This window comes from Manis pentadactyla, chromosome 8 (assembly GCF_030020395.1).
Source record: "Manis pentadactyla isolate mManPen7 chromosome 8, mManPen7.hap1, whole genome shotgun sequence".
Taxonomy (NCBI): Eukaryota; Metazoa; Chordata; class Mammalia; order Pholidota; family Manidae; genus Manis; species Manis pentadactyla.
This window is the reverse complement of record NC_080026.1, coordinates 74,896,725-74,922,999: the sequence shown is the minus strand read 5'-3', so window position 1 is coordinate 74,922,999 and position 26,275 is coordinate 74,896,725. Positions and strand designations below refer to the sequence as shown.

At 36.7% G+C, this 26,275-nt stretch overlaps 1 protein-coding gene across 2 annotated transcripts in view; it reads right to left on the bottom strand.

Moving 5' to 3' along the window:
- Nucleotides 1–26,275, bottom strand: part of PRKG1 (protein kinase cGMP-dependent 1) — a 1,239,474-nt gene that overhangs the window by 332,083 nt on the left and 881,116 nt on the right. For both annotated transcript variants that reach the window (XM_036924011.2, XM_036924010.2), the window contains exon 5: nucleotides 10,860–10,923. In XM_036924011.2, coding sequence (XP_036779906.1) covers nucleotides 10,860–10,923 — 64 coding nt within the window. The remainder of the gene's footprint in view (nucleotides 1–10,859; nucleotides 10,924–26,275) is intronic.

Below are 26,275 nucleotides of genomic sequence, written 5' to 3'. Positions count from 1 at the left end.
CCTGCTCCCATATTATCAAATGGCATTTTGTAATTGGAATCTCACATGTATGCTGCAGGCAGGCCACTAATTTATTGTTTCATGCAAATTCACTGTTTGTTTACAAACCTCATAAATGGCAGCAAATCACACAAGCACCAAGCAGGTTTGTGTATTCTTACACAGCAACCATTTCAAGTACTTTCTATGAATGTTTTCTAGAAAGCTGATTTATTACAGATTGGTTTCCTATTTGCAGAGCACATAAATTTTAATGAATTACAAGTAGCAAAGCATACATATTCTGCGGATAAATGCCTTCTTTCAGAGCTTGTGAGTAGCATAAAATGGATTCCTGTCATAACAAATTTAAAATGCTGACTAGGAAAAAACTAATTATTTCCAGAAAACACACACACACACGCCAACATTTTCAAAAGGAAGCACCTCTTATTTATAAATGACTGACAGGTGGGAGAAGAGGTAATTTTTTTTTCTTTTGCATTTATTCCATGAGTTTTCAAAATGTAACACATTATAGTCATCAAAGGTGTCAATTCCAATGTCAGACAGCATGGGGTAAAATACATGCTCATTTACTTTGCTATAATAACCAAGCTTCCATTCCCAAGCCAAAAGTGGAAATAGTAGAATTTGCATCAGATGGTCTTAAACAGATGCTCCTAGGCTGGCACAGAGTTAGCATCAGTAAATGGAAAATATTAGTGTCATTTTTATCAACTGCTTACAGGTACTCAATGAAATGAAATACCAATATAATTCTTGACTTTCAGGGACTTATAATCTAAAGGGGTAAATCTTCACAAAAAAGGCCACTTTGAAACAATAAACAGGTGCTTATTTCTTCCACATAATAGCTAAATTGATTTAGGAAATACGGGAATAGGAACTCCTTATAAGGGCAGAAATGAAAATGACCAGGCCTCCGAACTGCAGCGTCTTTGTTGAGAATGTGATTCTACAGAACCTCAGAATGAGGCAGAAGGTGAAAAGTCACTATTGTTCAAGCATCAAATCAACATGTAAGTACCCACAGCATCCCAAGTCTCTCCTGCACAGCACCTTTTCAAAATACATATTTTTTTCTGCTAATACATAACACTTCGTACTTTATTTTGTCATCTGTAATGGTTGCACAGCTGCTGTCAACTTAAATATTGTCTCTTCAGAAATACCTTTCCTAACCACCCTAGCTAAAGTAATCCACCTGCCCCTGGCACTCTCTACTGCATTGTTCTTTTTTATTTCTTTGATTCATTTAGCAGTTTCTCAAAGGTATCCAATCTCGGAGCTACATCAGGGTGTCTCAGTCTCTGTGCTATTGACATCTGGGGCTGGGTAATGGTTGCAGAGATGACTGTGCATTGATGAATGTTTACTGACATCCCCACCCCTGTTACTTGAGGCCAGAGGCAGCCCCCTGCCACCCTCAGTCAAGACTTGAATAGCCATAGTTGTCTGCAGACAGAACCAAATGCCTGCTCAGACTTCTAGGGTCAGAATCCAAGAGGACTCAGGACAGCCAAAACCTCTGACAAGTCACCTCCAGCCATAAGGGGTCTCATTTGCTAACCTCAGTATATATGCAGGATACATATTTTCTATATGTGCTGATATGCAAAAGGGGTTTGTAAACACTCCTCATTTGGCATCTGAAATTATGTGTTTACATGTTTAATGATTTTATTTATTTTTTTTTTAACTTATTTTTATTAAGGTATGATTGATATACACTCTTATGAAGGTTTCACATGAAAAACAATGTGGTTACTACATTTACCCATATTATCAAGTCCCCACCCATCAATGCAGTCATTGTCCATCAGTGTAGTAAGATGCCACAGATCCACTATGTGCCTTCTCTGTGCTACACTGTTCTCCACGTGATCCCCCACACCATGTGTATTAAACTTAATACCCCTCAGTCCCTTTCTCCCTCCCTCCCCACCCACCTTCCCATACCCCTCCCCTTTGGTAACCACTAGTTCATTCTTGGAATCTCTGAGTCTGCTGCTATTTTGTTCCTTCAGTTTTGCTTCATTGTTATACTCCACAAATGAGGGAAATCATTTGGCATTTGTCTTTCCCCACCTGGCTTATTTCACTGAGCATAATGTCCTCCAGCTCCATCCATGTGGTTGCAATGGTAGAATCTGTTTCTTTCTTACTGCCGAATAGTATTCCATTGTGTATATGTACCACATCTTCTTTATCAGTTCATCTACTGATGGACACTTAGGTTGCTTCCATATCTTGGCTATTGTAAAAAGTGCTGTGATACTATTTTCAATAGCCAAGAAATGGAAGCAACCTAAGTGTCCATCAGCAGATGAATGGATAAAGAAGATGTGGTACATATATACAATGGAATACTATTCAGCCATAAGAAGAAAACAAATCCTACTATTTGCAATAACATGGATGGAGCTAGAGGGTATTATGCTCAGTGAAATAAGCCAGGCAGAGAAACACAAGTACCAAATGATTTCACTCATATGTGGAGTATAAGAACAAAGAAAAACTGAAGGAACCAAACAGCAGCACAATTACAGAACCCAAGAATGGACTAACAGTTGCCAAAGGGAAAGGGACTGGGGAGGATGGGTGGGAAGGGAGGGATAAGGGCAGGGAAAAAGAAAGGGGGCATTACGATTAGCATGTACAATGTGGGGGGGAGGCACAGGGAAGGCTGTGCAACACAGAGAAGACAAGTAGTGATTTTACAGCATCTTACTACGCTGATGGACAGTGACTGTGAACGAGCATGTGGGGGAGACTTGGTGAAGGGGGGGAGCCTAGTAAACATAATGTTCTTCATGTAATTGTTGATTAATGATAATAAAAAAATTTTTTTTAAGTGCTGCAATAAACATAGGGGTGCATATGTCTTTTTGAATCTGAGAAGTTGTATTCTTTGGATAAATTCCAAGGAGTGGGATTCCCGGGTCAAATGGTATTTCTATTTTTAGTTTTTTGAGGAACCTCCATATTGCTTTCTACAATGGTTGAACTAGCTTACATTCTCACCAGCAGTGTAGGAGGGTTCCCATTTCTCCACATCCTTGCCAGCATTTTTTGTTTTAATGACTTATATGTTATCCACATTAAGACCCACCGACATACAAGAGACAGAAACAAATATTCTCCCCATTCATAAATAATATTTTGCCCAAAGTCTTACATGTCTTTAGAGATGGAGCTCCTCATCCTCTTAACAGACAATACTATCTACTGAATTAAAAAGAAATTTAATATCCTCTGCAAAGTCTTCTCGAGAGCAAGTTTCTAAGTTATTTCAATGGTTTCTTACATTGTTTCCAGCAATATTACTTATATTCCAACACATTTTTGACTTCCTTCATTGGAAATTTTTTTCCTTTTTATCATGTATGAAAGAAGCTATACATTTCTTCTCTGTTACCTCATCTTAGCAGATCCCACCCATTATCCCTACCTGTTGGGATATTTTGGGTCTTTGTCAAGTGTTAAGTCTACCAATTAAACTCAAGTGAGGTAAGTTGAGAAAAAAAAAACCACAAAACCTGTGCATATTTTGTGCAGTGTGGAATATGTATACAAATAAGTAAAACATGTCTTTTAAAGAAGTACAAAGCTCAGAGTGTGAATGAAGTATCTAAATGTTTACAGATCAGATTCTAGATTTATATACATCGTTTTTCACTGGATACAAGTAGAGAAAACATTTTCTCCTTGCAACTTCTAGGCCTTAATGTAATGCTTTCCTTCTCCCAGAAGGTGCTTCTTTTCCCTTTTCCTCTCTGTCCAACCTCCCCTCTCTCCTGCAAAACTCTACTAGTCATTCAATTCTCAGCTCACATGGTTTTATGACAGCAAGGCCCTCAGATAATCCTTCACCCGCCCTGTGACAATCCTACCTGATAAGGCTATCACATAAACATTCTTCTTATAACCCCAAATGTTTCCTTCATAGAAATTATTACAGGAATCAAATCTGTATTTACTTTTCACAGCTTTATTAAGATATAGTTCACATATTATAAATCTCACCCATTTATGGTATGCAATTCAATGCTTTTTGTATATTCAAAGAGTTGTACAACTAACAAACTGTAATTTTGGAATATTTTCATCACTCTGAAAAGATACCCATAGCCATTAGTGGTCACTCCCCATTCCCCTCCATCTGTCCAGCCCTAACAACCACTAAGTCACTATCATCTTCTACACTGTTGCCTATTCTGGACATTTCAGATGAATAGAATCACACAATATGTGGCATTTTACATTTACTGAGCAGAATTTTTCAAAGTCACCCATGTTGTAGCATATACCAACATTTTGTTCCCTTTTTATAGTCAAATAATATTCTACTGTATGAGTACACATTTTATTTATCCATTCATCAGGTAATGAGCATTTGGGTTGTTTCTACTTTTTGGCTGTAATGAATAATGCTGCTGTGAACATCCGTATATACCTTTCTGTGAGTACACATAATTTCAATTCTCTTGGGTAAAGACCTAGAATTTCTGGATCCTATGGTAACCCTATATTTAACATTTTGAGGAGCTGCCATACTGTTTTTCAAAGATGTTGCAACATTTTACAACTCACCAGCAATGTAAGAGAGTTCTAATTTTTCCACATCCTTGCCAAGATGTGTTATTGCCTTTTTTACTCCAGCCATCCTAATGGGTATGAAGTACAGTAGCACCATGGTTTTGATTTTCATTTCCCTAATGACTGTCAACATTGAACCTCTTTTGATGTGTTTATTGGCCTTTTTGCTTATCTCCTTCAGAAAATGTTTATTCAAGTCATCTGTTTATTTTAAAAGTGAACTATTTTTTTTATTATTGAGTTGTAAGTGTTCTTTATATATTCTAGATACAAGTCCTGTAATGGTTAATTTATGTCGACTTATATGTGACACCAAATCAATATTAATGGACTTTAAGTAAAGCAGATTTCCCTCCATAATGTGTATGGGCCTCATCAAATCAAATGAAGGTCTTAATAGAACAAACAGTGAGAAGGAATTCTGCCAGCCAACAGTCTTCAGCCTTTAACTGAGTACCAGCTCTTCCATGGTCTCCAGCCTGGCAGCACATTCTGCAGATTTTAAACTTGCCAGCCTCCATGATTGCATAAGCCAAATCCTTAAAATAAATATCTTTATACATATATACACACATCCTACTGCTTCTGTTTCTCTGGAGAATCCTGACCAATGCAATTCCTTTATCACATATGTGATAGTCAAATATGTTCTCCCATTCCATATTTGCTTCCTTAATGGAATAAGATGTGAAGATACTAATATTAAACTGAGAGAGTTGCCTTACTTTTTAATTGCTACATCCTGCCACAATACACACACACACACACAAGCACCTTCTACTTCATTCCCCTCCAAAGGCAGCTATTTGCCTCATAAAAAGAAGACCCAAAAGACACCAGTGAGAATGACACAGACATGTTAAATCTCCAAATTTAGAATCCTTTACCCCAAAGTAGTTGAGAAAAAACAGGTCTTTGAATTCCCTCCAGCTTGGCTTTGAATAACAAGAGACAAACCTAAAAGAAGGGAGGAAAAAGTTTAGTCATAACAATAGATTTCAAAGAGAATTAATAATGTTCCTGTCTATACCATCAGTTTCTTTCCTGAAGACTCTAAGTCTGTTTAGATAAAGTGATAAAAAGAGAACTTCACAGATCACTCCAATAACTCAATCAAATGCAGTATTTTCCACTGTATTACTTACAACTGGAGAGAATGCAAAGGAATCTAGTGGGGTGTAAACATGATATGACAACACCAAGAAATAGCTGCATGGCTGAAACAATGAAATATTTAATCAGCCCTGCTAGACCTTGCAGGAAGGAGGAGTGCCTGTTGCATAATCTTCTTCTCCAGTTATTGTCTCTGGACTGTATAATATGCTATTTGCTTCCTACCATATTAGTGAGCAAGAGTGAACTAAAAAGTATTTTCCCTCCTTGCCCTTTTTCTACTTATTTTTACTTTCTCATCCCGGCCCTCTAAATAACTCAAGAAATCTGAAGAATGTTGTTTGTCTGAGATCTTGTCAGGATTGTAATAGTATAAACACCCAATAAACAAAAACATAAATAAATGCACTATCCAGTAACACAAACCAGAACAACTCACTATTTAGGCTCAAAAGTGTCCAAGATCCCCTCATGCAAAGTTGCAGGCCCAGTTTTAAAGAGCTCTTAAAAGATTGCTGAAGCAAATGACAACCAAATTCAATGTTCTAATGAGAGAGTTGGACATGAAACAGATTTCAAGACAAAGAAGTGGTACTGATATGATTTTCCATTTAAAAATCGAGGGATTTAAACATAGCACTCATGCTCCACTTTTATTCACATAAAGGAAATATATACTATGCCAAGTGGTGAAAAGTGAATTTGTTGGCTTAATTTGGTTCTTTAGTCTGGCATTTTCGATAAGGCATAGTTTTCTTTGAGGTCTTTAAACCTTTTCACCCTCATTGGTGAGAGCATAACTAGCACCAAAATTAATTTTCAAGCATTCTTGAAAATTTTGACACGATATGAGGTTCATTTCTGCTCCTCTTCTCTATAAGAAAATGTTCTTGTCATATCCCTTAAAGGTGTCACCACAGTTCTGACATTTGGTTGTATATTAGACATTAGGTTTAATCACACTGACATTTCTCCATTATGTTTGGTAGGTAAGCATTGAAGGGAACTATTTCTCAGTTGGAGATTAGCTAAGGATTGTTCCATCCATTTGAAAAATGTAATTCATCCAAAAGATTAATCATGTGTACAGATCCTATTCTATAACTTTAGTTGTTTTTTTTTTTACATTTACCCACAGGATTTTCCTAGGCTTTCAGCATAGATTCCAACACAACATTAATTACATATTTTTTCTGTGTAATATATGGAGTAGTACAGAGGACAATGAAACAGTTTATCAAGTCAGAGTTTAGTAATCCCTACATGCACATAAAAATTATCTTCTAAATTATTTTACAAACAATAAAATGGCTTCTCTAACAAAACAAAGTTGGAGCTCCTAAAATGATCTCTGATATTTAAGACTGAATTTGAATGAGATATAGGATGAGAACTCGCTTCAGTGACAATGAAGGTGAACAACTAGAGAGTCAAGTAAATCATTTCGACTCATCTTACAAAACACGACCTAGGAAAATGCTGGGATTTTGGATAGGCCTTTTGCCAAGAGCCTCTTTGTATCTACAGGTCTATGCAACTTCTCAAAGGGAAGAGAGGAAAGTTCCATGTGTTCCTGAAAAAGGCATAAGAGATTTAATATGCAAAGGAACTATTTCTACTATGTGAGGTAAAGAAACGGGAGGAAGAGGATAGTTCCATGTGTTCCTGAAAAAGGCATGAGAGATTTAATATGCAAAGGAACTATTTCTACTATGTGATGTAAAGGAATGGGAGAAAGCAGCACCAAATTGCTACACTAAGCATAAAGATATTAGTTTCTTTTATGATCTCTTGAGGGGAACACAGAGGTGGGTACATTTATGCTAGAAATTACAGAGGGGAGTGAGTGGGGATTGGGGTGCACAGTGGGAGAAATGACTCATGTGAAGACCTCTTCAGCCCCAGAATGGGATGCAGCAAGTACCATGTTTGTCCGGTAGTCACATGTGCCCTCCTGAATCACTTTATCAATGTCAAATGGATAACTGTTTTTGTTCTATCTGGTTACGCTTTATTTCTCCCAGTCCCTGCTTCCTTTTTTTCCCCTTATGCTGAAAGTATTGTTTCTTAATGAACATAAGGAATTAAATAGTGGTTAAGAAAGTAAGTCCACGTACCCACCGTCCACCGTCACCCAGCTTATTTTGCAATAGCTTTCTAACCGGTCTGTCCCTCTGTAATCCAATCTTCTCACACTAGCCAGAGATATTATTAAAACATAACTCAGGTCACATCACCTTATTATTTATAACCCTCCAAGTATCACCATTGCACTTAGAATAAACACCTAGCTATCATGAAGCCCATTGACACCTGGCTTTGTCTACTTGTCTCTGTCTCATTTCACCCCACTATAAACCTTCTGTCTGTTCCTTAAAGACAGCAAACTCATTCCTACTTGAGGATCTTACGCCTGCTCTTCCCTCTGCTTGGTGCACATAGTAGCCCATATCCTCCATAAGATCTCAGTTTAAACATCACCTCCTCAGAGAAGTCTTCCCTTGCTAACCCAGCAGAGAGAGTAGCCTTCTCACACCATGCTACTTTTCCCTTACTTACTTCTCATGTGTACTGTCCACTGGAACATGTGCTATGGGAGATGACCCTGAATCCCCAGAGCTTGGAACAATTCCTGACACATGGCAGGTGCTCCACAAATATTTGTCGAGTTAAATGCTCCTAATAACACTGCTTTATTTACAAAATAATCTGGGATTCTTTTAACTCGTGGATATTTGTAGAAAGACAGCTCAATTATTATGCAAGCACAATTTCTTTTAATGTTATGTAACACTGGAATTGCTTTTGTTCTTCCAGATTTGCTTCACTTTATCTATGCATAATTTAATCTAATTCCTCACTGTGCCTGTTTATCTGACTTGAGTTGAACACTTTCGTGCACTGGGTAGTATATTTGCATGTCTACTTTGTATTTTGTCTGTTTACTTCATTTTTATGTCCCCAGAACAAATGTGTGGGCACTTAATCATCTGTTTCCATTTTCATGCCGCACTGGGATAGACTGTACTGTGGTTCACAAAATCCAAACACAAATTAAGGCATCTTCTGACTAGAAAATTTGACATAATGTACTAAAATAATTCTTTGGTCATAATTATTTATAGGACCATGGCTATTGTTTCACAAAACATAGCAAATGCTTCCACAGCTGTGGGTAAAAAGAAAAAGACTAAATGATTTCAAGCGATTTCCTTTTTTTTTTTTGAGGGGCCTGACTGGGGCTAGTAAATTTGTACTTTGTTCATTTTGTTTAAAAAAATCATGATCATCAGAGTTCTTCAGTGCCTTCAACAAAGAAAGCAAAAAACGAAAGAGCTGGGAAGAGTCTTTTTACATTCGCAGGGGTTTCAGCTACAGTGGTCGGCACATTCAGAGAGAAATACAGCCAGTATTTTTTCTCATGAAATTTTTATACTTGAACACAGCGATCAAATGTGACTTCTACTTTACTTCGTGCTCAGATACAATATGAGGAAAAACAGTAAGTCATAGGAAAGCTCACTTGGTAAGTCTCAACATAAGAATTTGTACGTATCTTTGAAGTTCTACAGAGCATAGAATTACTGGCATATAGTTAGTAACTAGAGCCAAAAGCATTGACAGAATCTTTCCAGTTCATTGCTAGGATAGCACAACTCCAAAAATTCTTCATTGTCATGATAACTAAAATCCACTGATCCTAAGAGCTCCCGCTGGCCGCTGCTCCTTCTCATGCTGCTCTCCTCCTTCCCCTGCTTAAATTCCAGAGTTAATCACTATAATCCTTCCTTCCTATTCCCTCCCTCAACCACTCATCTTTCCTTGGCAAAATACTAATCCTGGTGACATCCAGTTCTCTGCCTACTTGGAACCAGAACTCAGGCTGAAAGAAATACAACCAAATGGGCTAGTTACCAAGACAGGCTTCACATTTCTCTCAGCTTGGCTAAACTTCAGTTTTGTAGCAAAACTAAACTTTGAGTTTGCAATTAAATTATTAGTCTGCCCCTTTGAGGTGCAAATCTCCCAGCCTGCTGCCAGTTTTATAGCTCAGGGATGTCCTTTCCTAGGAGCCATTCCTTAGAAATGTAATCATGGAAGGAGAATGTATCTCTATTTCCCCAGCTCTGTGGGAGGGCAGAAGCTTAACTTCCAAGAGGGACTATTAGCAAAAATAACACACATAAGCCAACAGCCTCCCTATTGGAGTCCTTTTCTACTAACTCACCCCGACACTTAAAAATCCTACCACCTTTGGTTCCAGCAGATTTGAATTTGATCTCTCTCTGCTATTGCAAGTTTTGAATAAATTCTTCCTTACCTGTTCGACTTGGACTTGGAATTGCTAGCATCAAGTGGGGCCTGAATGATGCATGGAAATCATACTGTGTTTTCCTAATCCATTCATTCTTCCATTTTTCTCATACCTTAAACCTCTGTCCTTAAACCTCTCATGCATCTATCCTATCCTCAGTCTCAGTTGGTGACCTTGCTTTCTAGATCACCCAGAAAGTAGACGATATCAGAAGAGGCTTTTCTCAGCCCCTGCCGCCCAACCTACCTGCACGTGTGCCCAGGTTCTCTGCCTTGCCTGTCCCTCTTGGCACCCCATCCCCTGTGCTTACTTAAGATGCTGCTTGTGCAAATCTCCTCTCTGTCTCTTGCTTCAACATTTCTTGTGCTTCATAGGTTCAGAGAAAAAGAACAGTGACACTTTCACATTCAGGATAAAATTTTGTATGTAAAATATACTCAATATGCTAATAGAAATATGTACCCAACTGCTAATTCCCATTGTAAACTTGCCAGTCTGAAGCTTCAGGGTGGCAATTACTACAATTTTGCTTCACACTGACTGAAATAACAGAGAAATACATCTCCCCCCCTCATCAATTCTTGGAAGTCAAAGGGACATTATATCTTCCACATTCAAAAGTTTTCCTTCCTCTGTAGTTAAGTTGATTTGCACATTTTTAACTGTATAAATGTTGGATGTACTGAGCTGTTTTTGATTTTAAGCCAAATATATAGCTCATCCCAGAGCTTAAAAATGCCACAAAGTTCTCTGCAGTTTGTGCTTGTTATCGCACAGCTGTGATGGGCTGTGTACCCTCGCAAAAAGTTCAAGCATTAGAAACAATTACCTCTTCAAGGACGTCAGCAAGTTTACTGAGGATCTCTTCAGGAAGGCTCTGGAATGTTGGAACGCTGAAAAACAAAACAGAGACAGTGCTGACGGCATGACCAGCAACTTACTTTCAGAAATAAAAAAGCAACATATCTGAATGAAAATGCAAAAGCATTTTACTGAGACAAAGAATCTGCAGATGAAGATCAAAGCAGGAACTTAAGCATGATTGGATGACTAACAGGGAAAAGGCATGTTGTACTGGGGAGAACTTGGAGATTAGACAGAATTGAATTCAAGTCCCACTTACAGTTACCTGTGTGACCTTGGACGCCTCCATTAAAATGAGGAGAAAACCACTCTCCCTTTCAGCCTGCTGTCACCAGATTCCTTTCCATTCTGTCTCTCCCTTTAGGTCCCCCCAACACACACACCTTCTATAGGTCAATTACTACTCATTCCTCAGGACAGGACTGATGATACATTCAGACTTGCAAGTAGGTGTTCAGTGATGCTGGAACTTTTGGCTCCTAGCCTCCTCCACCCCTTCCCAGCTAGGCCAGGTCCTCCTACTATGAGCTCTTTTATCTCTTACTATACTGTTATTAGATAAGCAAGTATTTGTTGCTGAGTATCTTCTTTACTAGAATCAAAACTCCACAGAAATAAGGCCTGCATCTGTTGTGTTCAACCCCTGTATTTTCAGTGATCTTCAAGCAACAAATCAACAGCATGTGTTGAAGAAAGTTATGGAAAAATGCAGTGCGAACATTTCCTAGGAGAGTTATAAGGATCAGATCGGACGGGGTGAAGAGAGCCAGACTCAGGGTAGACAATGAAAAATGTTAGTTCTTCTCATCCTCTTCTTTCACTTTCCCTGCTGACTGCCAAATGAAAACATTTAATTATGCTGAATGTACCAATCAACAAAGCTTCTTTTATATGTCAAATAGTAATGATAAAGAAAAAAAAAACTCAACATATAATTATTGAAACTTCCCTGGAAAATCTAACTGGAATATGGAACTAAATTCTCATTTAATGAGATCTCAACACTTGATTACAGAATTCTATTCACTGTATATTCCCTCACTAGAAGTGCGTGCACATATACATTTGCATGTCTGATATATGACTTCCAGAATAATTCTGGTTAGATTAGAATGATACAGTGAAAGAAGCCATAACATACTGTTTGGATATAAGCATGAAAGTTTTGCTCTTAATTTGTCATTCTAATTCCTGGATTCCTAAGCATAAAGCCTATTGATAAAATCTCAAGGTTGTATGCAGAGGTGTTAACAATTCACCCAGGACCATCTGTTCCACCAGATTTATTGCTGTGGTCTTAGCCATGTGGGTTTTAATTTCCAGCAGGCACTTTGTTTCAGCAGCTGGACGGCACACATCACAGGAAGAGAAAGAGCAAGGTAGAGGAAGCTGTTTCCATGAGTTACGCTGGTTGAAAAATCTAGCCCTTCCTTGTTCTTTTAATGAACTGTATTTCAGTTTCTTCTGAAATGAAAGAATAATTAGAATGCTTCTATCCCAGGGGATATTTGTGGAAAACACAAACTACAACTACATGTCTCTTTTTATTATAATTGTTCTCATTAGACAGACCTATTCCTTCTATGCTACTCCTGTCATTTCAGTCTATGTGACATCTATGTTAAGGCACATTACCATATTTTTATTTTCATGAGAGTTATCTATGAGAAAAAGAAAATTAATATTTGCTTGACCACATAACACATTAAGTGAAAAGAAAAATGTGAAGTTTTACGAGGGCTTTTTAACTAAATTATCTTTTACAATTTTATTTATATTTTCCAGCTTTATGGAGGTATAATTGGCAAATAAAATTGTAAGATATTTGAAGTGTACCTCATGATGCATAATTATGGTGAAAGTATTCCTCTTGTCTAGTTAAGTTACATAACCATCACATCATATATTTTTTCTTGGTGAGAACATTTAAGTTTTAAGCTCTTAGCACATTTCAATTATGAAATACAGTGTTATCAACTATAATCACCATGTTATACATTAGATCTTCAGACCTTATACAATATACAACTAAAAGTCTGTCCCCTTTACTAGCCTCTCCCTGTTTCTCCCATTCCTTGGTATCCACTTTTCTGTTCTCTTTTTCTGTAAGTTTGGCTTTCTACTTAGATACCACATGTAAATGACACCATGCAGTATTTGTCTTTCTCTGCCTTATTTCACTTAGCATAATAGCCTCAATCAAGGTCCATCCATGTTGCAAATGTAAACTGTAGGATTTCCTTTTTTGCAGGAATAATATTCCATTGGATAGTTATCATGATCTTTTACAATTTTGAATGCCTTAAAACATTTGCCAGCAATATTACCAATAAACATTAAGGATGATTTTTAAGAAGAAACATTGAAAATTATCAGTAACAACTGCAATACTTCTAGATTTAACAACATGGAAAATAATTAATAGAAAATTAAATAGCTTCACTTTCATAAATTATTCTGAAAACATATCTATAGCCACCTTTAAAATCCTAAGATTTCTATTTTTCCATTTAATTAATTTGCTGTCTAACAATTATTGGTCCACCTATAGCTTGAACATCAAGAACAAAACAATTGAAGATATTCATAGTTTGAAATTCTACTCATCAAATATGTTGGTTAAATTTTTCCAAACACATCAAAAGATAGTAATTTAGACTCCATTAATTTGGACAATATGATAATTCAAGATGAAGTTGTCTATGATTTACAAAACAAGTAAAAATAATTATAAGGAAAAACATGCAAATGTTTAAATAGTAGAGAAGAATATTTTGATAAATGTAAAAAAAATTAAACAGTTTACATGCTAGTTACAAGTAATTCTTATAAATATATTCAAACATTTTGTTGCCTAAGAACTTGCCATAAGCCTGAAGTTACAGAATGCACCAGAATATAATATAAACAGAGGTGATTTAATGTGCAGAGAGCTTTTCCATTGGCTTTTCTAATTGAATGAAACAAACTTGGAATTTGTAATGACACTAACAGAAGATGAGATTGGAATACTTTCTATTTGCCAGGACTAGGCTAAGGATTTTGTAGATAATATAAATTTTAGTTTTACAACAATCTTACCAAATACCATTTTACACATGTGACAACTGGGATCTTGAGAGTTTGCCTATGGTCACACCACTCAGCACTGGTGCCGGAAAGATGAAAATTCCCATCTGAATGTGGAGCTGGTCACTTACTCACTGAGCTACATATACACTTTATAGCCAAAGTACTAAAAAGTACCTCCTGGAACATTCAAAACCATGCTATATTCCTTCAGATAATGGTTTAGAAATGAATCTATAATATTAACATTTTATAAATTTTATAAGATAAAATTTTAAAAACAGATTTTAAAAATAATATTCTCATGCCAGTTATGATATCATTTTGAGCCCAATCATTCAAAGTTCAAAGAAAAGGAAATTGACTTTTTAAACGTAGACATGATAGAGTTATAAGAAAAGTTGTTTGGTACAGTTTTTCAAATTAGAAATAAAAAAGTACATGAAGCATCTTAACAGAGTGAATTACTGTATCACAATGACTGGGAAAACCCACATTGTAGCTGAGAGACCAATAAACCCTGTAGAGCTGACTGTGCTGAATGCCTTCTGGATGAAGTCAGTACAAGAAATCATTGCACTCACTCTTTCCAAAGATACAGTACCCTGCTGAATTAAAGATTAAATTGCAAGCACAAAGATAACTTAAGCCTTGTCTACAGAATTATACTTTTGCTCTACAAATGGATTCATCTACAGACACCACTGGACTTGCTGTTTTGCTTGTATTTATTTGATATGAGACCCAGCTAATCATCAGGGTAATTTTTTATATGAATGGCAACAAACATAAGTGGTTCTGAGCTATTCAGTGATGCAGTGATGGTACGAAAGCAATGGTGTCTCCTCAACACAAATTAAGGCAGTCTATACTAGTTGTGATTATACTCTTAATTACCACATACTCAAGGTGAAAAAATAAAATGTCAGTTTTATTTTAAAATGTTTTTGATGAAACATTAAGTTATTAATTTTGTTTACTTTCAAGCCTTGAGTACGTATCTTTTTAAAATGGCAAGTATATGTGAATGCGTGTGGGAAATGGCAAGTACCCATAGACCACTGCATGCATACAGTTACTTCTTTTAAGGAAAATCACTTGTGTAATTGCTGGAGATGTAAGCTGAATTAACCACTCTTTTCATGGAGCATCGTTTTTACTTGGCATTGACCAACAAACCATAATTATTCAGACTTGGATATCTGGCAGATTGTTTTTCGAAAAAGGACAAAGTGAGCCTGCCACTTCAAGGGAGACAACAGATGGTATTTGTTGCCAATAGTAAAATTTGAACTTTCAAATGAAAATTAAAGCTTCAGAACCCTTTTACCTGACACTGCGCACTTAACAGCTTTCTAGTACTTGACGACCTTTCAGATGAGATCATTGACGTTATGTTGATATTAACAAATGTGATTTTTTTGATACTGGAATTCTGTATAACTCAGCAAACCAGTATTTTCCAGGTGGTCAATGTGTGATGTAATAAAATCATGCACAAGGAGAGATCTACTCAAAGTACAAGATGAACCAATGGATTTTAATGTACTAAAGTATGAAAAATTCATTGATATGGTTTCAGATTCCATATTGCAATTAACCTTTAATAAACTACTATTTGTTAGTTTTTGGTATAATTCAAATAAGAATGCCCACAATGGTCAGAAAAGGCCACCAGCATACTCCTTCCTTTTCCTACTATAAATCTCTGTAAAAATGATTTTTTTCATATGCTTCCACCAAAACAGTAGAAAATAAACACACTGAACTCAGAAGCATGTATGAGAATCAATCTGTCTTCTACCAAGCTAGATATCGACAGATGTGCAAAACAGAAACTCAAACTTCTCTTTTCACTGTTCTAGAAAATATAGTTTTTTAAATTAAAAATAGACTGTGTTAACATGTATTATGTTTAATTTTATATTTTTAAATGAATTAGTAAATAAATATTTTTAAATATGCTTGTTTTCAACTCCTAATAGAGTTCATATCAATAGGTATAACCTACATAAGTCAGAGAACCACTGACTTACACTGATTAAGTGATAGATTAATGAAAAGTATGCAAAGCATAGAATACTTATAAGCTATAACAAAAAAAAGATAATAAAGATTATAAACCATCAGATAAGTGTGTTTTTATTAAAGTCCCTTATAATTCTAAATAGAGAGGCTTTGCAGAAAATATTAGAAAGTTAACAGATATGTGTTAGGTGGAACAATAATCTTTTCTCTTCTTCTATTTTCAAATGTTCTATTTTATAATACCTAAAAATGTGAAATGCACAATAATGGTTACAACTAGATAAAACATGTCCTAATGGATCCATTTAAAAGAAAGCATTTCTTTACTACTGATAGAACATTGTGGTTTAATTTGCTCATTTATTCCATAAAACTTATTGAATGCCTACTATGCACCATAAATTGTTGCAGGTGTTTGGAATGTATCAACAAACAAAACCAGATTCCTGCTTATTAATCAGGGAAATAGAAAATAAATAATTGACATAATAAATAATATGTATTATACCTAGTATATGCATACAAACACAAAATACATCATATACTTCTTATAATGAAGCCAAATAGGGTAGCAGGGATTACAATTGGGAGGAAGGGTAGGTTAGAGGATTAAACAGGATGGGTGTGTCCACATTGAAAATATGAGATTTTATATAGCCAATGATTCTGTAACATCTTCCTGTGTTGGCAGATAGTAACTGCACTAGCTGGGGTGAGGATTTAATAATATGGATAACTACTGAGCCACTGTGTTGTGTACTTGAAACCAATATAAGACTGTATATCAGCTATACTTCAATTTTCAAAAAGAAATCTGAGAGAGATGAGGGAGACATTTAACCGGAGATCTAAGAAAGAGTATCTGCACAGAAGGAACAGGAGGGCAAAGTGTTGGCGGATTCAGAGGCAGCAAGGTGGTCAGACTGGCCGGAGTTCAGAGAGCTGGAGGAAGAGTAACCCTCAGTAGGTAAGGGAAGAGGGGCAGACGCCACGGGGCTGGGGGACCATTATAAGGACTTGCTTTGAGTCTGAAATGTGGAGGCACTGTAGTGTTTTGAGCCCAGGTACGACCTAACTGGGCTTACATATGGAAGAGACCCCTCTACCAGTTCTATGGAGAATAAACTGCAAGGTGGCAAGAGTAGAAGCCAGAAGACTGAAGAGAATCTGAATCTAGTGCATGAGAGATGATGGAAGTTTGGAAAGAGTGGAAGCAATGGAGGAGGTGAAAAGCACTTGAGCCCTGTTATATTTTGAAAGTAGAAGCAACAAGATTCCTCCACAGATTGGATGTGAGATGAGAAAGAAAGGGGAGAAAAGGATGACTCTTTGCAGTAAGGAATCTATAAAAACTGCTTAAATTTTTTTCATATTGAATAAACAAGGTTTTTTAGCCTACTTAGTAGCAAAGGGTTTGATCTTATTAGAAGGTTTTAGTTTTAAAATATAACAAAAGTATCTGATGAACCCCATATTTATAAGACAAGGTATCTCAAACAAACATATGTCTGTGAATAGTTCAACATTATCCTCTATCTACAGCAGAGCATACAGAGTTATATTAGTTATACTGGGTAGCATTTATTTATTCTGTCCTAAGAAATCAGCTCCATATCAAGTTTAATGCCAAGAATATTGACAGCTATTATTTATTTCTGTGCCAGTGGTGTCCCACAACTTATAACAATTGAATAAAAGCAGAAATCTCTGACTTACCAAAGAAACCAGTTTCTGGATTGAATGAGAAGCAACTGAAGGATTAAGTATGGGTACTTTGAGATCTTACAGCCAGCTGATCATCCCCTGAGTGAGCTCATCAAAACGATGTTTGTCCTCGATGAACTTTCCTCACTTATTTGGGTCACTTGGCACTGGTCCTGTTTCAGCCTGTTATGCAAAGGCCCTATAAGTGGTCTTCCTTCCTTGAGTTTCTTGTTCCCTACCCCAATATACTATAAACATCACTGCCAGATTTATTTTCTATCAGTGACATTTATCCCTTATCACACAATCAGTTCAAATGCTGCCTATTATCTCACTACATTAGAAGAATTAGAAGATTATTTTTTGCATGTAAAAATAATTTAGATAAAACAAGCTATTATAGAGACATGAGGTATAATTTTATTATCTGTGTAATAAAATTTGAACTCCTTATCCCAGACCACTATATAGTGATTAAGAATATGGGCTTTAGCAAAGCAATATACAAATTTGATGCAATCCCTATGCAACTACCAGCAACATTCTTCAATGAACTGGAACAAATAATTCAAAAATTCATATGGAAACACCAAAGACCCCGAATAGCCAAAGCAATCCTGAGAAAGAAGAAGAAAGTAGAGGGGATCTCACTCCCCAACTTCAAGCTCTACTATAAAGCCATAGGAATCAAGACAATTTGGTACTGGCACAAGAACAGAGCCACAGACCAATGGAACAGACTAGACAATCCAGACATTAACCCAGACATATATGGTCAATTAATATTTGATAAAGGAGCCATGGACATACAATGGTGAAATGACAGTCTCTTCAAAAGATGGTGCTGGCAAAACTGGACAGCTACATGTAGGAGAATGAAACTGGACCATTGTCTAACCCCATATAAAAAAGGAAACTCAAAATGGATCAAAGACCTGAATGTAAGTCATGAAACCATTAAACTCTTGGAAGAAAACATAGGCAAAAACCTCTTAGACATAAACATGAGTGAACTCTTCTTGAACATATCTCCCCGGGCAAGGAAAACAACAGCAAAAATGAACAAGTGGGACTATATTAAGCTGAAAAGCTTCTGTACAGCAAAAGACACCATCAATAGAACAAAAAGGAATCCTACAGTATGGGAGAATATATTTGAAAATGACACATCCGATAAAGGCTTGACGTCCAGAATATATAAAGAGCTCACACGCCTCAACAAACAAAAAACAAATAACCCAATTAAAAAATGGACAGAGGAACCGAACAGACAGTTCTCCAAAAAAGAAATACAGATGGCCAACAGACACATGAAAAGATGCTCCACATTGCTAATTATCAGAGAAATGCAAATTAAAACTACAATGAGGTATCACCTCACACCAGTAAGGATGGCTGCCATCCAAAAGACAAACAACAACAAATGTTGGCGAGGCTGTGGAGAAAGGGGAACCCTTCTACACTGCTGGTGGGAATGTAAGCTAGTTCAGCCATTGTGGAAAGCAGTATGGAGGTACATCGAAATGCTAAAAACAGACTTACCATTTGACCCAGGAATTGCACTCCTAGGAATTTACCCTAAGAATGCAGCAATCAAGTATGACAAAGATCAGTGCACCCCTATGTTTATCGCAGCACTATTTACAATAGCCAAGAATTGGAAGCAACCTAAATGTCCATTGATAGATGAATGGATAAAGAAGATGTGGTACATATACACAATGGAATACTACTCAGCCATAAGAAAAGGGCAAATCCAACCATTTGCAGCAACATGGATGGAGCTGGAGGGTAATATGCTCAGTGAAACAAGCCAAGCGGAGAAAGAGAAATACCAAATGATTTCACTCATCTGTGGAGTATAAGAACAAAGGAAAAACTGAAGGAACAAAACAGCAGCAGAATCACAGAACTCAAGAATGGACTAACAGGTACCAAAGGGAAAGGGGCTGGGGAGGATGGGTGGGTAGGGAGGCATAAGGGGGGGGGAAATAGGGGGGTACTAAGGGGGGTACTAATATTAACATGCATGGGGGGGTAGGAGAAAAGGGAGGGCTGTACAACACATAGAAGGCAAGTAGTGATTCTACAACATTTTGCTATGCTGATGGACAGTGACTGTAAAGGGCTTTATAGGGGGGACCTGGTATAGGGGAGAGCCTAGTAAACATAATATTCGCCATGTAAGTGTAGATTAGTGACACCACAAAAAAAAAAAAAAAAAAAAGGCAGTTTCTGTGTGGTGACCTCCAATGAGTTCTACACAAGGGTATAAAGGGCATAAAAAAGTGTAGGCAAAGGGTCTGTTTGTGTTTATACAGAGAATCAAAGCCTAATTGGGCTACCCCGAAAATGAACTAAGATACGATATGAAAAAGAACTTCCAACATCAGCACTCTCTGGAAGACTCATGCCAGAAGATGATCATCAAAAAACCCCAACAAAGATCCACGCACTGCTACAGCTGTAGATGCACTCATCCCACCAGCTCCTGGACTTGCCATGGGAATGAAGGAGATATCTAAGCTGGCCTGTGCATACAGTAAAACAACAAATTTGACTGGATCTATACTGTTGGAACTCAATCAAGAATTAGGAGAAGTGCAAATTGTACCACTCCAAAATCTTACAACTACAGACTATTTACTGTTAAAAGAACATAAGGGATGTGAACATTCCCCAGGAATGGGTTGTTTTAATTTGTCTGATTTCTCTCAGACTGTTCAAGCTCAGTTGGACAATATCCACCATATCATAGATAAGTTTTCACAAATGCCTAAGGTGCCTAACTGGTTTTCTTGGTTTCACTGGAGATGGCTGGTAATTACAGGTATGCTTTGGTTATGTAACTATACTCCTATTACGTTAATGTGTGTGCGCAATTTAAGTAGTAGCTTAAAACCTATACATGCTGAAATTACTCTACAAGAAGATACGTCAAAGAAATAATCAATCTTCCTATGTTTTCTTCCGCCTGCTACTTCTATAGCTTTTCTTCTTCCTTCCTAATTACAACCCTTAAATAGAATTTGTGCCTCATATCAAATTTACTGAGTATCATAATTCTTCCAAGTGGTAAAGATACCTCAAGACAAATGCTGGGCATAGAAGCCACAGGGCATAAATATGCAAAGAAGTAAAAAGCTAACCATTTCAAACGATAAGGCTTCTCTCTCACTTACCAACTTTACATTTCCCTGTATGGCCCCAGAAGATGACTGGTTAGCCAGAGACGGGTAAGATTCCTCAAGGGAGGAACAACCTAAGACAGGCACAGTCACAGGGGTTCATCAGGTGAGAAATTAGGGATGAACAGAGGTGAGGCTTAGAACCTCCCCCCTCATGTTCTGAGAGAAATCTTCTGCATACGTGGATGTTTTATTGCCCTTGTCTAGCTTGGATTAACACATAGTCTACAGGCACACACCTGATCATCTACATTTGCTCTCTTACAACACTAAACTTTGTTTTCTACCTTTATCTTGTATCTACCTACCACTTCAGCATTTTATTAAAAATAATAATAATAGAGAAATGTGGTATCCACATATAAATCAAGTATAAAAATCAAATGAGTATTCATATTTGAACTGACTGTTTATAGTTAATAATGCATGAGCAAAACCGAAAGTTTCTGTGATGACTGCCCTTGTACTGTTCACCATGTAACTTATTCACTATGTAAGAATTTGTTCTCCATGTAAGAACTTGTTTGTTATTCTTCAGAAGATTGGAGATTGATGAAAATTAGGTTTGAGGTGGATTAATGATTGTGCATTGAGCACTGACTCCCCTATACAGAATTTTATTGTTGTTAACAACCATTTGATCAATAAATATGAGAGATGCCCTCACAAAAAAAAAAAAAAGTACACACTTCCAATTGTAAAATAAATAAGTAACTGGGATGTAATGTATAGCATAAGGAATATAGTCAAAATATTGTAACAACTTGGTATGGTGATAGCTGGTACCTAGAATCATCATGTATATAAGTGTTGAATCACTGTGTTGTACACCTGAAACTAATGTAATGTAATACTGCGTGTCAACTACCCTTCAATAAAAAATAATTATCTACAAAAAAAAAAAGAACATGGGCTTTAGAAAGAAAGAGAAGTAAGTGGAATTGGATCTGCATGCATTATTAGCTATGCTTTTGGCAAGTATTTAACCTCTCTAGGTCTCAACCTCCTTACCTTAAAAAAAAAAAGAAGAAGAAGAGGGGCATATTACCACCCATTATATAGGGTGGTGGTGAAAATAGGTGAAATCATAGATTTAAGGCATTTAAAAAGTGCCTGGAGCACAGTAAATATTAAATTAACATTAGCAGCTACCACAATTATATGTATTCTTTTCCTTAGCATTATTAGTGTTCATGACCTCCAATAACCAAAATAAACCTTCTAATATGTCAGAAATAAACCTCAGGGTAGATTCAAGAGTGCTGGAAATATCCATTTTATCATTTTTAAAAATCAAATTAAATTTGATTTAGAGTATGACCCCTTCTTTTTCAGCTAGCTAGGCCATCACATTCATTATTTAGCTCTTCCCCAAGATCATACTGGAACAGGAGTCATGCCATGCCCAGACAGTGAAGCATCAAGTCTCAAATCTCCTTGCTATCAATGTCCCTGAAGTTCCCCAAAGTCCAATGGCTCTCTGCTCTTGTGCCCACAGAGAAGGGAGGAGACCTTTGATGGAGCTGGGAACCCAGTCGGCCTCTTTAGGCAAGTCCATGAGGAGAAACCCAGTCTCTAGAGAAATAGCTCCAACATCCTCCTCTTTCTCCTTTTGGCTCTAGACACCCTTTGTAATCTCTTTAAATGAATTTAGACTTTAAAAATAGTTAGAAAGTATCTTATCTTCTGGAAGCTTCAAATATTGAACAAAAACTCTGGGGTCAAGAAATTCACATTTATTACAGCATTATTTACAATAGCCAAGATATGGAAACAATCTAAGTGCTCCTCACTGGATGAATGAATAAAGAAGGTACGATGTACACACACACAATGGAATATTATTCAGTCATGAAAAAGGAGACTATCCTGCCATTTGTGACAACCATGGACAGATTTTAAAACACATTTGAACACATTTTAGACGTCAGACAGAGAAAGACAATTACCAAATGATATTACTCATGTGTGAATCTAAAAAAGCCAAACTCATAAGAACAGAGTAAAACTGTGGCTACCAGGGGATGGGTTGTCAGGGATACGATAGATGTTAAGGGTGCTGATTTAGAACAGGTAGTAAATAAGCCATAGAGATTTAATGGACAGTATAATGAATATAGACAATAATATTGTACTATAATCAAACCTTGCTAAGAGTCTAGAACTTAATTATTCCAGCCACTAGAAAGAGTAATTATATAATGTAAAAAATGTGCTAATTATTGCTACAATGGCAATCATATTACAATATATAAATGTATCAAATTAACATGTTGTAGACCTTTAATTTATAAAATGTCATACGTTAAATATTTTCAATTAAAAAAAAATGTAAAGAGCCTGCCAATGTATCTAGAGAAGAATGTAATACAGGGAAAAGTACATCAATAATTTATATTTGAGTAATCTGCATTTCATATCCATCCCTAATAGTTGCAGGATGCTGTCTCCTTTTGCAACCATCCAGCACAATCACCCACTCTCCACATGGACACAGCTGCCTCTTGGTCAACACTCACACACAGGGGTGGGCAAAAGGCCAGAGAGAGAGGAAGGACCCAGGAAGAGGCCCGTGCAGATGCTGGAAATGAGCTCAGGGCCATTCGGGCAGGAAATTCCAGGGTCCTGATCTTGGCACATGATCTACAAGTGGTCTGGAGAGGGCACACCCAGAGGGTGGAAACCTTCTAAATTAAAGGGTTCAGACAGAGGCAGGTGACTCAGACTGATATGAGGGTCCTCTTCCCTGGCTCTGAGTGCTATAGCCAAACACAGTTTCCCCACAGTTGCCATAAGTCACATGACTTTCCTCATGTAAGCTCTTCATGTACATTCTCCCTCATCTCTTCATTCATTCAATATGTCTCAATTTGAATGATTAATTTAATGATGGCAGAATGATTAAAAAGAGAAAGTTTAAGAAACCATTATCCCTGCAACTCTGATTTAGACAAGACTTAGGTACTTATCAATTAGATAGCTTTCCTACCACTAACTCTAGGGTGCATGTATGAGAAAGAGAGGCAAATTACTTCAGTTCCGTGAATCTCAGTGTTTTATATCTAATACAGAAATAATACTTTTGGTCCGAGCAATCTCAAATAAATGCCATAAAATAATGTGAAACTATACTTGAAATTTCTTTAATTTCAAACTAAAGCACTACACAAATATTAGTGATCAGGCTGTTTATAAACACAACAAAAATTCGAAAAGTATTATCTTCAAAACTATCTTCTAAAATCATATTATATGTAACTATAAGTTTCCAAATTTGATTTAGTGTGATTCAATTCTTCAGATGCTGAGACCAGATCCTTGGTCAAATGCTTCAGCTAGTTATTCCCAAACCTTAAAGTCATTAGAAAGTCAGATTCAAGTCTCAACATAAGCTCTACCCTCTTGAATTTTTAAATATACATTGTTTTTTGACTATAGTCACAATATTGTACAGCAGACTTGTAGTTCTTATTCTTCTTGCTTAACTGAAATTCTGTATCTGTTGTTCAGTAACTTTCAATTTCTTCCTGAACCCAGAACTTTGCATCCACCATCCACTCTTTGATTCTATAAATATGACTATTTTAGGTAACTCACATAAGTGAGATCATGCAACATTTGTCTTTCTGTAATTGGCTAATTTCACTTAGCATAACGTCCTCAGGTTCATCTATGTTACTGCATCTTTCAGGATTTCCTTCTTTTTTAAGGCTGAGTAGTATCCCATTTTGTGTGTTTCTATAGGTATGTGTATACATATATCACAGTTTCTTTATCCATTCACCTATCAATAGATATTATGTTATCTTCATGCCACGGCTGTTGTGAATAGTTCTGCAATTGACATGGAAGTGCTAACATCTCTTTGAGATCCTGTTTTCAATTATTTTCGGTATATATCTAGAAAGGAGATTTCTGGATCACATGGTAGTTCTATTTTTAATGTTTTCAGGAATCTCTGGATTGTTTTCCATAGCAGTGTACCATTTTGCATCTCCTCCAACAGTGTACAAGGGCTCCAATTTCTCCACATCCTTGCCAGCACTTGTTTTCTTTCTTTCTTCCTTCTTTTAATTTTTTTTTTGTAATAGCCATTTTGTGAGGTAGTATCTCATTGTAGTGTGTTGATTTATCAGTCTTTGAATTCCCACATATTTGTGTCAACTTCTGTAAGACTCGGCTCAGGGACAGCCTCTTCTGGGAAATGGTCCCTGCCAACATTTCCTCTACATCTAAGTAGACATCCTGCCTGAAAAGTGCCTACACTTGTATTGTAACAATGTGTTGTCATGTTTGTCTCCTTTCATCAATATATATAATTTCATTGAAATCCCTACCGTTTAGTAACTAATAGCAGGAAATTTAGAATCAGGGAAAAATGATAGTTTTGAATCCCACACCTACGCCTCCTAAGTATGTAATATGGGCAAGTTATTTAAAGCCACTAAGCTTCAACTTCTTTATTTAGAAAAATGGAACAAAACCTAGCTCATAAAGCAGCTGTATTAGTAAGTATACAACACTTGGCAAAGAAGTTGCCATAGAGTAAGTACTCAATTAAAGGGATATATAATTTTCCCTGCATACTACACTTAACTGAGAGTGTGTCACCCAGTGGGTATTTGAAAGCATGCAAATTGAAGGAATATGTGCAACTAAGCCAAGTGCAATGAAGTAATGTTGGTTTTGACCCCAGGACACTTTATAGAGTTGTGCACTTTGCATATTATACCAAGGCACCTGCATAAGGATGAATACAGGTTGAATCTCATCCTACCCATTTCATCCTGGCAGGGGCTATATCAGCCCCAAGCAAGGGGCATTTCTTATGTTTCAAAACAGGTACTTATTTACCGCAACCCTGGTCTGTGCAAAGGATCTTCTGCTTGCTCTTCTTCAGGAACCACAGGAATATTTCCTTGAGGCTATTTACTCAAGAAGAATTCAGAAAAGAAAAATTATTTATTGACTTAGAGAGTCTTCTTTAAAAATTGTTAAAATAGCTTTAAAAATTTTTTTAACTCACAAAAGGGCTCTTTCAAAACCAGAACTAAGGTTACTCTGGTGCTCTCATCCAAATGCCCATAAGAAGGAGAGGCACTGATGACAACGTACTTTATTGAATTACCTCTGAAATGCTTAATAGCATCTCATGCTGCCTTATTCAGAAGATTGCACTGTACCTGATCTTTGCTCTGGAAGTCTTTCAACTTCCAATCTATGCCTGAATAAAAATAAAATCTAATGGGTTTTTATGGCACTAAACAAATGCTATCTGATTGTTAAAACTAAAAAAGGAGCATATGGCATTTTAAATATCCAATGCTGTACTAATAATAATCAGCATAAAAGATTCTGCCCTGATTTTTGCTCTATCTTTTGAACTTCGGTT